This window comes from Hippichthys cyanospilos, chromosome 19 (genome assembly GCF_059441005.1).
Source record: "Hippichthys cyanospilos isolate Australia breed blue-spotted pipefish chromosome 19, RoL_Hcya_1.0, whole genome shotgun sequence".
NCBI lineage: Eukaryota > Metazoa > Chordata > Actinopteri > Syngnathiformes > Syngnathidae > Hippichthys > Hippichthys cyanospilos.
The window spans coordinates 16,239,527-16,252,869 of record NC_142387.1 but is presented as its reverse complement, the minus strand read 5'-3'; the positions used below and the strand labels follow the sequence as shown (position 1 = coordinate 16,252,869).

Below are 13,343 nucleotides of genomic sequence, written 5' to 3'. Positions count from 1 at the left end.
ATTTGTGTGCCTCTTCCAGCTGAAAGTGTAACAGAAAGACTTCCTTGGGTTAGGGTTAGGCTCAAAAACAAACCTTGCGGATTTGGGCGTTGAGCTCCCCTGGCGAGAGAGAACGCGATCCAGATGTTCTTTTGCGAAAGAGGCCCGAGCAGGAATGCGGGCCGGGTGGGTGCGCGCCTTCAAATATTTCGAAACGCCGAAGCGTCGTCGTGTTGGACGGCAGACGTTGCCGTGACGACGGCCCAGCGGGGCAAACCAAAATGCGCAAAGTGGGCCACGGGGCAGGATTTCCACACCGCGGAGTCCACAAGACCGAGGAAATTGAGGGCAAAGGCCGCGGGCTCCTTGGACGTCTCCGGGACGGCGTCGAGCAAAAGGACGCGAGGGGGCTCCAGCATCGGCGCCCATTTGCGATGGCGCCAGGAGGATCCGGGTGCTCTGGTCAACTACGCACAAATGCTTGTAATTGGACGCTTTGGCCCCATTCCTAGTAATAATCAAGCACCGGAAGTAAGTAAGGGCGAAAGTCGTTCAATCCTTTAATGAGTACTCAAGTACCTGATTCATTTAGGTCATGGAGTCTGAACATAAGTTATTACTTATTTAGTGCACACAAATAATCACCACAGTTCTCCCGTGTGGAATTTGCATGTTCTCCCCGAGCCCGCTCCAAAAACATACACGGCAGGTGTATTGGACATACCGATTGTGCTTTCAACGTTACACCGGCGAGGCATTCACTGACTGCTCACAATGTGGGAAATCTGAATTACACTTAACGCGCAACAAATATATCATTTGCGGAGATGAACGCGAGAAAATATAAATAGTTTTCCAAAGATGAGATTTGTTCTGTTTTGCTATCGTTTTGTCATTGTCGCAGAAGTGTTGATGCGTCTGTAAGATAGAAAAGTTGTTTTTTTTTTTTTTAAATTGGGGAATTACGGTAAATGACTTGACACCCGTGATGTTCGTTCAAATGTTTCTCAGACGGACAAGTGCGGCCTTAAAAATAAAGCCTGTGTTTGCAAATATGCCAAGTATTTTGGGGCGGTGAGAAGATATCATGTGACTGTGTGTGTGTGTGCGAGGGAGACAAAGACACACCCACACACACACACACACAACACACACTGCGCTTGACGGCACTTTTGGTTGACGATAGTTTCAATTGCGCTCACTTGTTAGGCGCTACGCCCTGGTCCAATCAGCCGCGTGGAATGCCGCTGTACTCGTTTATGACCTTTGGATTCCAGTGAGAAAGACGAAGGAACGAAGAGCCAAGATGAAGATGTGCGTGCTGGCCTTGCTGGTGGGAAAGCTTCTGTGGCATTCTGCGCTGGTCATTGGAGGTAGGGAAGACCTTTACATGCCCACGCTTTTAGGTATCTACGCAAGTGGTTTGCCATTAGTGTGAATCATCTCACATAATGTCAAGCGTGAACGCTGGAGGAAAAAAAAATGCATTTTGTCAATTGCGGCAATAGATTACAAAAATGTACAGTTAAAACAAACAAACAAAAGCAAACACCATGCTCGGACTGAGTCAATAATAATTTAGAATCGAAAACGAAAAATAATGAACTTTAAGTCCATTTTAACATGAGTAATTAATTATTTTTTTGACCTTTTTACGCGTTTAGAATGTTTGTATTCTTACACGATTTAATATTTTTATTTAGGTTGTAAATTAACTCCCTTTTTTATTTAAATCGTCTAGTATGAAATGGATTAGTACGGTTTCATTTCAATTATTTATTTAAGATACTACTTGTCACCCTCATTTTTTCTTACAGTATAGAATACTGTACTGTGATAGCCCATACTGGTACATAAAAATCCAGCCCTTTCCTGTGTTCATATATTCATTATCTGATCAAAAGTTTACATTTAACCGGCAGTCAAGTTATTTGTTTTCTTCGTTACAACAGGGAAACTATTTTGTGTACGTAAGACTTTTTTGCGGTTGTGCCAAGTGATCAAACTGGTGCCTTGCTCGCATTTTTGCTTTGAGAATATTTCAGTCCTTATTTATTAACTTTTACATCAGTAAATAAGTGGTGGCACTCCACCTTCGTGCTTTGGTTTACACCTGCTGCCTGGCGCGCGATTGGCTCACAAAGCAATGGAAGTTAACAGGTAACTTGAAAGGTTCAAAAGGGCTTTTTGAAAGAAACAAAAGATGCTTTGTTTTACTATCCCGCGGCTGCCGTCGCAAAGTAAGTCTTGCAATAAACCATATTAAAAATGGGATTCGTTTCCGGGATAATGCGCCGTGTTAATTGCACGGCGGGGCCATGACCTTGACGTTTGATTTGTTGAACTTTGACTCCTGCTTCTGGGAGGGAAATCCAGCTTTCGTTGGACTTTGGTACTTGGTATTTGACTGGCGGACATGTCGGGGGTGTACTTGAAGTGTTTTGGAGGAGGTGGGAGCGGTCCGAGGGAAACAGCTGCTGTGGGGGCAGCCGCCTTCTCGGTGCAACGTCAAAGCCACGATGGCGTCTCCGCGCATGGCCTTACAGATCCGATTCCCGAGGTCGAAAGGCAGGCCTTTCCGCGGCGTGCTGGGAAATATGTCTCGGGGAGTATTGCTGGATAAGGGTGGGTGATAAGGGAGGCTTGTTGGGGAGGCCGTTTGATAAGCTTGCACAGTGCATCGGCGGACCTGTTGCGCTCACGTCCACCTTTAGTTTAAAGAGGACACTGTAAGACAGAGTCCGATGGATTCATGCGTAGACAAGTCAAGCTGTTTTTCCATTTGTCATTGTCGCTCGATGACATCATCGCGTGTTATTTGGTTTAGCAGTCGGTCGGGGTGGAGTCGACGAAGATTCGATTTGACCGCACACTCCGGATCCGATCTTGTTTCACTTTCAATCTTATAACTTGTCTTCGATATCACGACGCTGTCGTTTCAATCCCGCGGTGTGGAATCAATCTAGCGTAATGGATCTGATTTCACCGCGGATGACATCAAACCTGACTGCGTATTCCACTGGCTTCGACTTGATATTCAGTCCGATTTCATATTAAAATCTTGCAGATTTCAATGAACTCACTCGATTTGATTTGATAGTCAAATCAATCTGATTTAGATGAATTCAACCTGATTTCAATTGGATTTGCGTCGATTTTAGGATAGATTACATCAAAACTAAAAGTACGTCAATTCAGCTTTTACACTCGATTCAATCCGATTCCATTCAATGGACTGATTTCAGGATATCCATATTCAATCTCCTTTCACACCGGAGTCGATATAAATTCATTGCGAAAGCGATGCTTTGCAACCGAGTTCAATTCAGTCGAACGCCAAATTCAATCCGGTTTGACATGTCTTTCAATTTGACTCGACGTTTTGCAGACACACGCGCGGTGCGGTGCCGCTGGAACAGCAGCTGCCTTTTAGAGGCCAGCTTCCCCGTGGGAGACGACGTGGTGATCCACTGGCTCAAGGGGGAGGAAATCAAGGTTCATTCCTTCTACCACAACGCCGACCGGCTGGAGAGCCAGGACCAGCGCTTCAAGGGCAGAACCTCGCTTTTCAAGGAGAACATCGCCAAAGGGAACGCATCTCTACTGCTGAAAGATGTGGCGGTCGCAGATGAAGGGAGGTACATGTGCTACGTGGGAACCCTGACGGGGATCCGCAACTCCTTCATCGACCTCCGCGTGGAAGGTGAGTCCACAAACCGCCGAGCGGACATCCCGGGATCCGGACAAAAAGGGCTTTTCCGGAGGCAAGCGGACATTATTTTCCGCCGGCAGCTCCGGTCACAAGCGTCCGCATCCGTCAAGTGGACGAGCGGCAGCTGATGTGCAGCTCGGACGGAATCTTCCCCGAACCCGCATTGCGCTGGTCCACCGAGCCCGCGCTAGCCTACGAGCTCATCAACACCAGCCGCGTCCACCGAGAGAACCGGACCGAGCTTTACGAGGTCAGCGGCCGGCTCCGGTGGAAGGGCGACGCTCCTCCCGATGTGGAATTCGTCTGTGACGTCAGCGGCCTCAACAGCAGCCGCAGAGTGGCCTGGAGCCAAAGCGGTGAGTTGACCCCCCGACCTTCATCTCGTTCCCTTCGATGGCAATCGTCGCAAAGATTGTTTGACTTTGAACGAGACGCACTGCGCACCCCGACAACGTAGGCCGGATGCTTGATGCCACTTTTTTTCCACGCCCGTACCCGTATGACTCAACTCTTGGGTAGTCATTGATAATTGTGACGCAAAAACAAGGACATTGTAAAGGAAGACTATGTAGCATTTTCCTTCAAATTTCATTTTTCTTCTTCTAGTTCACAGGTGTCAAACTCAAGGCCCGGGGGCCAAATCCGGCCCGCCGCATCATTTTATGTAATGCTAATTGTGACTTATGGGTTCTTACAAAAATATCAAATTTGCAGGTTTTCTCCAACTTTAAAAAAGAAGGGGAGGGGGGGACGCAAGCATTTTTTGTCATTAATCCCTCTTTGGAAACTAGGTAAATACTTCACCATCATATTTACAATTGATTGGATTTCGGTCTCAGTGCAATCGGGCCCACGATTAACCCTTTCGGTGCCAAGCGTTATCGGAAAAGGAAACCTCTCGAGGGACGGTATTTCGAGCATTTTCACTCATCTTTCAAGGCCAACAGATAAATGTGAACTACCTGTATAGCTATGTAAATGTGGGTGGTATCATATTGATTTCCATTCCTAGCATTGAATTGCATATAGGTAATACCTATGTTGTATTGCGTGGAAATACTGCTATCCAGTGGTCATAGTTATCACAACAGGGCTTATACCAGGTAAGCATTAGTCAAGGCTGTCAGCTATAAGAAGGTATTAGACGAGAATTCGATCATTTATTATTGTTTTTACTATTTGAAAAGTTGAGAATTCTGGCCCGTGGCACTGAAAGTCCAGCACATTATTTCGCGGCAACTTAGTGAGGCTGCCTTTCACGCGTCCTTGCAGTTTTGAACATTTACGAAGCGGAAACCGACGTGGCGTGCGCCAACGCGACTCACCAGCGCAGCCTCGAGTGGACGTTCAACCGCACCCACGTCATCGCCAGCAGGCGGGCCGGACAAAAGCTCCAAGTCGCCGACGGTTGGCAGAAGCACGTGAAGGGCGTGTCCCGGGCGGGCGTCCTCCAACTGCGTGAGCTGACGGCCAACCAGAGCGGGACGTACACGTGCACGCTGAGCGACGGCGCGGAAACAACCGTTTGCCACGTCTTCCTGCGGGTGTCGGCCACCGAGGACGGTGAGCTCCCGCTGGGCTGGGGAGATTCCGACAAGAAATACTTAAACTTCTTAAACGCTTGGCCATTCTGCACATTTGTGGACTTACCTCGCCAACTTTTAAGAAATGACAACGCGGCACGGTGACTAATAACGCCCTCCTGCGTTGCAGTACCTCCCAAAGTGGTCGATGTCGTGCTGGGGGTGCTCGGAGCCCTCGGATCCGTGGCTGTGGTGGTGGGCATCTACCTGTTCACGCGGTATGGGAGTAAAGGTTGGTGCCGCAGACCCAATCATGTTTTTGAGACGACGCCAGGGGATGAAGTCTTATGACGTCTTAAAGGAGGCCAAGACGTTGGTAAGACAAGAGTAGGCCATACAGAAAACTTTAGTAATAGCGTGTTAAAAATGCTCACAAACTCCGAAGGTTTTCTACTTTTCGCTGTTTAAGGAGGTGTGATTGGCTGTCATTGTCAGGAAGAACAAGAGGAAGGACTTTCTCTAAGTCGTCCTAGCCAAGATGAGAAGAGGGCTACGCTATGATATTGGACAGCGTGATTAAAAAGAATGCTCACAAACTCCAGTTTTTCACTTGGAGATGTTTAAGACGGTTTGATCGGTTCGCCATGGTCTGGATGAAGGAGGGGGAAAAAACCAAGCGGACGAATGACGACCCGAGAGGTCTGAGCCATCGACTCGTTCAACCAGAGGGCAGAGAGACGAACCGACGATCGAGACGCTGACTTCGGGCGACAAGCGGACACCTCTTGATCTCGAAGATCTGGGGCGGGACCTGGGCTGGTCACAAGTCAGATACAGGTCACAGATAAACGAGCATTCGCATGGATCAACCGGAGGCGAGGATGAGCTGGGCTCAAACCAGTTCATCTCGAAGAGAGGAGCCGGCCCCACCGCAGAATCGAAAAAGTGCCTTCTGCTGCCTTTCCAACAAAATGTGAAGTCGGAGCCCCGCTGCCACTTTTCTAACAGTATTTATTGATTAAAACGTACGTAAAGAATGTGTACACGCCTCTTTGTCAGTTACTCAAGTCACTCACATACAGTCAGTCGCTCACATCGTCAGTTATTCCTCCTATGAAAAAAAATTAGATGAGTTTTCTTACTCTCATTAACACTTCAAACTACACACTGTTGTTCATCTGTAGTCGCGTTCGGACCTATCAATTCTAATGATTTGATACGGAAAATAGATGAATAAATCAGTAGTATTAACCTCTGGCGGCCCCTTATGTACAAGAATTGCAAAAATGCAATAAGAGCAGAAAGTAACTACGCTTTACATGTACAAATTCATGAAATAGAAATAGGAATATTATATGTGTCATAATTCCATCAAGTTCATCAATGATATTAAACGTCAAGTATACATATTTCTATAACAGCATGAGCGTGGCCTGCTAAGCAAATTTGTATGTGCACACAGGCTTGGTAAGCAGTCATTTACTGAACCTAGCTTATAAAAATAATGATCATAATAATTAGTAGTCGCCTGATGGCAGCACAAAAAGACATTCTTTCAAAACAAAATCTGTTGAATCGCTTTATTTGGTGGTCGGGTTTTTTAATCTAGTCACAAGGGTCAGGAGTATTTCTGTTCATACGTCAACACGCTCATCAAAACTAAAATAGAAAAACAACAACAATTGGCGTCTGCAAAAGGAGAAGCGCGGTCGCCAACACGCCAGGGTTGACGTCACGTTAGCACGTTGCCCGCGACGGGCCGCGCACACTTAAGCCTATGTCAGATATGTACATCATCAGGTCTCTGTACCGGTACGCTTTTTGCTCTCGCGACGTTTGTTGACGGGCCGTGTCGGCTTGACAACTTTTGATCGTTCCGGCGGGGCAAGTAAGGCGCAAGATCGGGGACGGGCGTACCGCTGCGCCTCTCAAGACTTTCACTTTCATTTGTTTTTCTAATTTCGTTTGAATTTTGATGAGCCAACTGCTCCGGTAACATTAAATGACGCGGATATATCTTTTGAGTCCTCTTTAAATGAGGCTGACAGCAAACTACATGTGCCACACGCAGTAAAATAATGACACAACAGAGACGTTACTTTAGGTTGCTGTACGTGGATCAACTTAAAATTCAATTTCATAATGCAAGAATGATTAGATGATCTCTTTTAAGCTCGTTTTAACTGAGGTTGGCAACGCATTTCATGCGCCGCACAATAAGGTAACGACAGAACAGATGTTATTTTCGCGTGCGGATCACTTAAATTTAACGAATAAAAGGATTAAAAGAATAGGTGTTGACTGTTCCTTTAAAAAACAAAAACAAAAAAAGTAGGCTACCACCATCCAACGTAAGATTTTTTTTCCCTTGAAAAAGCCCCTCCAATACAGGTCAAAAGGCTTTTGTGGCTTCCATTTTCTTCTTCATTCCCTAATTCCTCCGTTGTAGACAATGAAAATGGCTCGGCGCATTTAAGGTTTGCCGGTGCCTGCGCACGGATGTTAGCTAGAAGCATTAGATACCTAGTCTAATGATGTCACGAGGAGTAGTTGGTTGTCAACAGTTTCGCTTGTCCTAGCGATGCGCCAACTTCGTCCGAGTACTATCGACAAGAGTGTACTAGCGCTGCTTGAGAATTTATTTCCTCTCCTCAATGACTATGTACTAGGGTTAGGACATGATCGGTCTGTGCGCTAGTATGTGGCAGGAGAGCCTTTTCTGCACACTAGAAGGAGCAACTGTGGCATTTGACCCAAGACAATGCTAGCGCCACCGATAAGGAGGCAATGAGTTTATGACAAATGCCTTGGGGCCAGGCCTTGTAGTGTTACTAGTATGGTGTAAAGAAGTCAAAGAGCGTACTAGTACAAGGACCTGAAGTCGGCTATCAAAGATATGGAATGAACGGCGGGCGTTCCAACAAAATACGCCATCCGAACGCTCAAGGTCACTGAGGCGACGGCGGCGCATTGTGTTCAATGTTGTCTACCGTGCGGATGATGACGATCTGCTCCAGGCTCTGCGCCGGCGAGGGCGGCCTCAGCTGCTCCACCAGGGCGTGCAGCGTTTCAGAGTTGATGGTGGACACGGGGTCCGCTTGGAAGGCCTCCGGCTCGGCCTGGGAGATGGGCGTGTGGCTGGGTTCCGCCTTCAGCTGCTGCAGCGTGTCGCTAAGAGCGCCGTCGGCGGCCGGCGGGACGGCCTCGCCCTCCGCGGCCTCGACGGCGGCCTGAGGCGCGGCCGGCTCCGGGTCGGCGGGCACGGCTTCGGGGACGGAGCTCAGACTTTTGCCGTCCTTGCTCAGTTTGCTCTGCACGAAGGCGACGGGGTGGCTGGACGCCAGCAGGACGACTGAGGATGAGAAAGCGCGACGTCATCAGAGGGATGCTTGAACGCAAACGCGGCACGGGAAAAAAAAAATTCAGAATTCCCACACTGTCAACCGTCAGTGAACACCTCGCCAGTCTTTGAATGCGCTCCAAGCAAGTTGTTTTTGCTTTTCCTCGCGATGCGATTCGAGTTCATTTTACCATAAATACCCGACGTTTCGCATCATCCGTGTTTAGCCAAGTTTATGATTGCGTGTACATGCCAAAGGGGAATTACGGTAATTGGAAAGAAGTCATCTTGCACATGTGCTAATATTTTATATAAATGTGACCTTGGTCGAAGTGGAGGCATTGCAGAAATGTATTTTTCAAGAGGACACCATCAAAGCTGCCACTTGTAGATTCCACAAGAGTTTCACGTCGGCTTACCTGCTCGCGCTCGCTCTTTGTGTTGACGCACTTCGTCGGCGTGCGCCTTCTCCTGGTGTTTGATCATGTTCTTCACGCTGGCGAAGCGATTGCCACACAGGAGGCACTGCACGCCGTTGGTGCCATCTGAGTCCACACGGACCAAGGAAAACAACAGCATGAATGCCTGAGCAAAGACGTTGAATTTCGGAGCGCAACGGCAGCAAGCAGACCTGGGTGAAAGCGGCGCATGTGCTTCTTGAGTTCGGAAGAGGTGACGAAGCTGCTATCGCACTGCGGCTGGGAGCACTTGTAGGGCGTCTCACCTGCAAGCGGGAGGGAGGGAAGCGGTCAGACGAGGTCGCCGGCGACTGCGGCGTCCGCTTGCGGCGCTTCCTTACCCGTGTGTTTGCGCGCGTGCGCGATGAGCGAAGACGAGACGGAGAAGGACATGCCGCAGAGGTCGCACTGGTAGGGCTTCTCGCCAGTGTGCCGCCGCTTGTGGTAGGTGAGAGTGCTGGACTGAGCGAAGGCCTGGCCGCACACGTCGCAAACGTACGGCTTTTCGCCGCTGTGAAGCCTGGAGGGGGAACGGCAGCGCGCCCGCATTTTTCAAACCATACGAGGCAACGGTGGACTTGAAAGTTGTGAAGCATTAACGTCCTAAGTTGAATTTTGATTGAACATTTTGGTGTTTCTTTTGTACAGCGTCAAGCCACCTCAACTGGCTCCTCTCGACCCCGCGTCTCTCTCGGACGACCGAGCTTCTCACCCTGTGTCTAAGGGAGAGCCCGGATACCACGCGGAGCAAACTCAATACGGCCGCTTGTATCCGGGATCTCGTGACCGTAAGTGAGGGCAGGAACGTAGATGGCCCGGTAAATCGAGAGCTTCGCTTTTTGGCTCGGGTCTTTCTTCACCACAACAGACCGGCACAGCGTCCGCAACACAGCGCAACTTATGTTTTTGTCATTTCATATGTATGAATCAGTTATGAGTGTGTCTAATAGCCCTGATAATCAAGTGACAAGTTCCTTATATGATTGATCTGCAGGTCTACATGCTCCCCTACCTGACGTGGATCTTGAAGTTGGACGAGGTGGCGAACTTGAAGCCGCAGCGGTCGCACGTGTACGGCTTTTCCTCGCCGTGGTGCATGCGGCGGTGGGCCACCAGCTGGCACTTTTGAGCAAAACATTTCTCACAGTCTTTGCAGCCGAAGGGCTTCTCTCCTGCGGTAAAACGCGGAGGGCGTCATTTGCGGGCGTACGAAGGCCGCGTGGCATTAAAATGATCTTTTCTTCACATTCAAAACCGTATGAGAGCGGGGAATGATGAAAGTACGCCTGATGCTCTTTTGACACTACATTCGTTTGGTGTGACGCGGTTGGACGGCGGGACCGATAGGTGACAGCGCCGTGTCTGCCAGCACGCCCATTTTTGGCTATCATAGATCTCGTCTCTTAACGCAAGCATATTGAACTGGTACGGCGCTCTGTACTCTGCTAAGTGCAGTATGAAAAGGGCCTCGATGACGCTATAGTGAAGCTCGTGCGAACTTCTTCTTTATCTGCTGCTTACCCGTGTGCGTGCGCAGGTGAGTTTTGAGCTGCGTCGCCTGTCGGAAGGTTTTAGAGCAGAAGATGCAGATGAAGGGCTTGAGGCCGGCGTGGATCTGCTCGTGCCTCCGCAGGCTGCAAATGTCCTTAAACACCCTGTTGCACTCGATGCAGGTCCGAGCCTTCTCTTCCGCGGGGTTCTTCTCAGCATCCTCCCCCGCTTCCTCGCCGCTGTCCTCATCGTCGCCCTCCATTTTGCTCCTGCCGCGGCCCCGCCCTCGGCCCCTACCTCGACCCCGGCCGCGTCCCCGCCGCGCCTCCCCGACGCGGGGCCTCTTGGCGAGGGGCTCGGACAGCGTGGGGCTCCAGTCGGCCGACGTGTCCCCGAAATCCTTCACGCTGGTGTCGGAATCCTCAAGGAAGTCTTCCTCGGTCTTTACCAGTCTGAGTCCTCCTCTTCCCCTGCCTCGACCTCTGCCCCTTCCCCGGCCGCGCCCCCTCCCCCTATGGGCCGCCGGTTTGGGCATGCTGTCGGCAAGGTTACTGGGCTCCGCCGGAGCGTCGCTCGGAATTTCTCCTTCCTCACCCAAGCCGGCAGCTTCGTTCTCCTGACCTTCCTGGCTTTCCGGATTTTCCTGGTTCTCCTGGTTTTCTTGGTTTTCCGGGTCTTCCTGGCCCGTCTTGCCCTCATCCAGCCACGTACCCGTCACCGAGACGATGGACAGAGAGACCGGGGAACGAGGACTGGCCGCAGAGGCGGGACTGAGCGAAGAGAGGCCCGCCTCTTTGTCCACCTCAGACTGGGACGCCTCGCTGGCCTCGGACGTTTGGGAAATTCCTTCCAGGTACTTTATGGCATCTGACATTCCAAGGAAGATGGCGGCTCGGCGGACAGCAGATTGTCTGGTGCTAAAAGGAAGGCACAAGCCTGTTTAAAAAAAAAAAAGCGGGGCGCAGGAGGGCTGTATGATGTGGAGGCAGCCTACCTGCTGAGATTCATCTGTCCCGTGTAGACAAACTCTAGCAGCTTCTCTAGCGCGTAGCGGCTGACTTTGTCGGGGTCCAAAGTGGTGACATCCTGGTCCTTCTCAGCCTGGGAGGAGAAGTACTTGCTGAATGCCGCCAGGATGTTTCTGTGAGCCCGGAACTCCACGTCTCGCACCATGATGGTGACGTCGCACAGGAAGTCCATTTCCCGCTGCTGATGCAGACGTTGCAGTAGCAGCTTTGCATGACTGGCGCTGTGAGCCATCACTACAAGAAAGTAAACAATTATTACTCCTACTCGGTCAATCTGTGCTAATTTCTGTCGGCCAGTCTGTGGCGTTTCGCTGTGTAGGTTAGCACACAATAAAATGTAATGGTTTGGTTGAATGTTGCGGAGATTAAATGTACATTTAAATTGTCAGCCACACAATGAAATTCACCCGTGAAAAGAAAATATGCGGCATCCATTAACAATATCTATTATTTTACAGGTGTGTCGGGAGAGTGCGTCACTGTAAAAAGGTTCTTACGGTCAGTGTTGGTCCAGGAAAGCTGAGTAGTTGCTTGTCTTGCGTTCTCTGATAATGCCAATTGTGAGCTGCGAGAAATAAAAGCTAGTTAGGGTTATAAACTGTCAAGGTTTGCAGACACTGTCATGATCCAGAGTTAGGGTTGGTAAATCGGATTTCAAAGTCGGGGTCAGATTAAGTGTTCCAGACAAAGCAGAAGGCATTAATGAAAGCTTTCTCATTTTTATAAATAAGGTTGGAGTATCGAAGTAGGGCTTCAAGGCAAAATCATGGATTTAACGTCGAGTTTAAAGCCACCGTTCAAATCCAAGTCGGATTTCAAGTTAGAGTCAAGATTAGCACTTTATTATTATTAATCTTATTTCAAAGTATGGTTTGTGAGAAAGTAATATTTTCAAAGCCTGTTTTCACGCAGCCAACCAGCCAGGCTGTAGAGGGGTTTCGTACCAGGCTTTAATTCCCAAACCAAGTTTAGCATTACAAACCCGGATTTATTTTTTAAACGTAATTTAAAGCGACGTTGGTTTGATATGTCCAACGGTGAGTTAAGTAGCAAGACAAGTTAAGCAAACCGTTCACGAGAAAAGCCGAGTGGGAACACTAGATGTCGACTAAAAAGAAGTTTTGGAAAATAAAAGCTCCTTCGCGCTTCCTGGGTAGGCCTTCGTCGAATGCTAATGCTAATGCTAACGCTAACCGACGTGTGGTTGCTCGCTCTCAAAAGGCGCCGTCTGCCGTGTTGGACGCAGTGCCCACTTGCTAACATAAAAGCTCGCCTACGCGCCGATTCCGAAGGTGTTCTGCGGTTCTCCTCTCTGTTCGTGTCGCGCGAGCGGACGAGCCGAAGCTACGCGAGCTAACACGGGACCAAAAGGCGCGGATTACATTGTGCTCTTATTTCGAAGGATTCGCCGATTGCTCCGGCGGTGCCCACATAAGTTAGGCCAAATTGTAACAAACGCACGATTGCGAGACAGACCGCGCAAACGTACCGTTTATGCGCACAAACACTCGAAAGGAAAGCGGTGTTTTTCAAACGAAGCCCGAGGAGATAAAAGCAGTAAAGTACGTTACCTTGTACTGTATTATCCGCGGTCCGCAGCCGTTATCTCGGGACCAACGAGATCTCGCGAGACTCAACTGGCCCTCCAAGTCGAAATGATCAAACCAGCTCTGCCGTTCTTAAAAAAAACGAAATTGAGTGCTTGACGAAATACATAAAAAAAAACTTGAAACGTGAAAAAATGCTTGTTTTAGTAATATGGTGCTGTGTTTTTTCTTTTTTTTTATTATTATTATTTTTAATAGAAAAGCC

The 13,343-nt window shown here is 49.1% G+C and overlaps 2 protein-coding genes across 7 annotated transcripts; one reads left to right on the top strand and one right to left on the bottom strand.

Moving 5' to 3' along the window:
- The first annotated feature begins 1,129 nt into the window (after positions 1 to 1,129).
- Positions 1,130 to 6,255, top strand: LOC148408154 (uncharacterized). Of its 4 annotated transcripts, none has more exons than XM_088402071.1 (6): positions 1,130 to 1,352; positions 3,368 to 3,682; positions 3,772 to 4,047; positions 4,964 to 5,254; positions 5,405 to 5,590; positions 5,710 to 6,255. In XM_088402071.1, exons 1-5 carry the CDS (start codon positions 1,286 to 1,288, stop codon positions 5,563 to 5,565), a joined length of 1,110 nt encoding a protein of 369 aa, XP_088258197.1. In that variant the 5' UTR covers positions 1,130 to 1,285; the 3' UTR covers positions 5,566 to 5,590; positions 5,710 to 6,255. The 4 variants fall into 4 exon arrangements, with proteins under 4 accessions (XP_088258197.1, XP_088258195.1, XP_088258196.1 ...); XM_088402069.1 differs by having other exon boundaries at positions 5,684 to 6,255; XM_088402070.1 differs by having other exon boundaries at positions 5,660 to 6,255.
- A 525-nt stretch (positions 6,256 to 6,780) lies between these two features.
- On the bottom strand, positions 6,781 to 13,215 carry mynn (myoneurin). 3 transcript variants are annotated; one of them, XM_088402066.1, is made up of 9 exons: positions 13,103 to 13,215; positions 12,029 to 12,096; positions 11,498 to 11,765; positions 10,534 to 11,420; positions 10,025 to 10,184; positions 9,354 to 9,532; positions 9,186 to 9,278; positions 8,974 to 9,099; positions 6,781 to 8,566 (listed from the first exon to the last, which is right to left on the bottom strand). In XM_088402066.1, the coding sequence occupies exons 3-9, from the start codon at positions 11,761 to 11,763 to the stop codon at positions 8,163 to 8,165; spliced, it is 2,115 nt and encodes a 704-aa protein (XP_088258192.1). In that variant the 5' UTR covers positions 11,764 to 11,765; positions 12,029 to 12,096; positions 13,103 to 13,215; the 3' UTR covers positions 6,781 to 8,162. The 3 variants fall into 3 exon arrangements, with proteins under 3 accessions (XP_088258192.1, XP_088258191.1, XP_088258193.1); XM_088402065.1 differs by lacking the exon at positions 13,103 to 13,215 and adding an exon at positions 13,021 to 13,098; XM_088402067.1 differs by lacking the exon at positions 13,103 to 13,215 and adding an exon at positions 12,809 to 12,869.
- Positions 13,216 to 13,343: the final 128 nt, after the last annotated feature.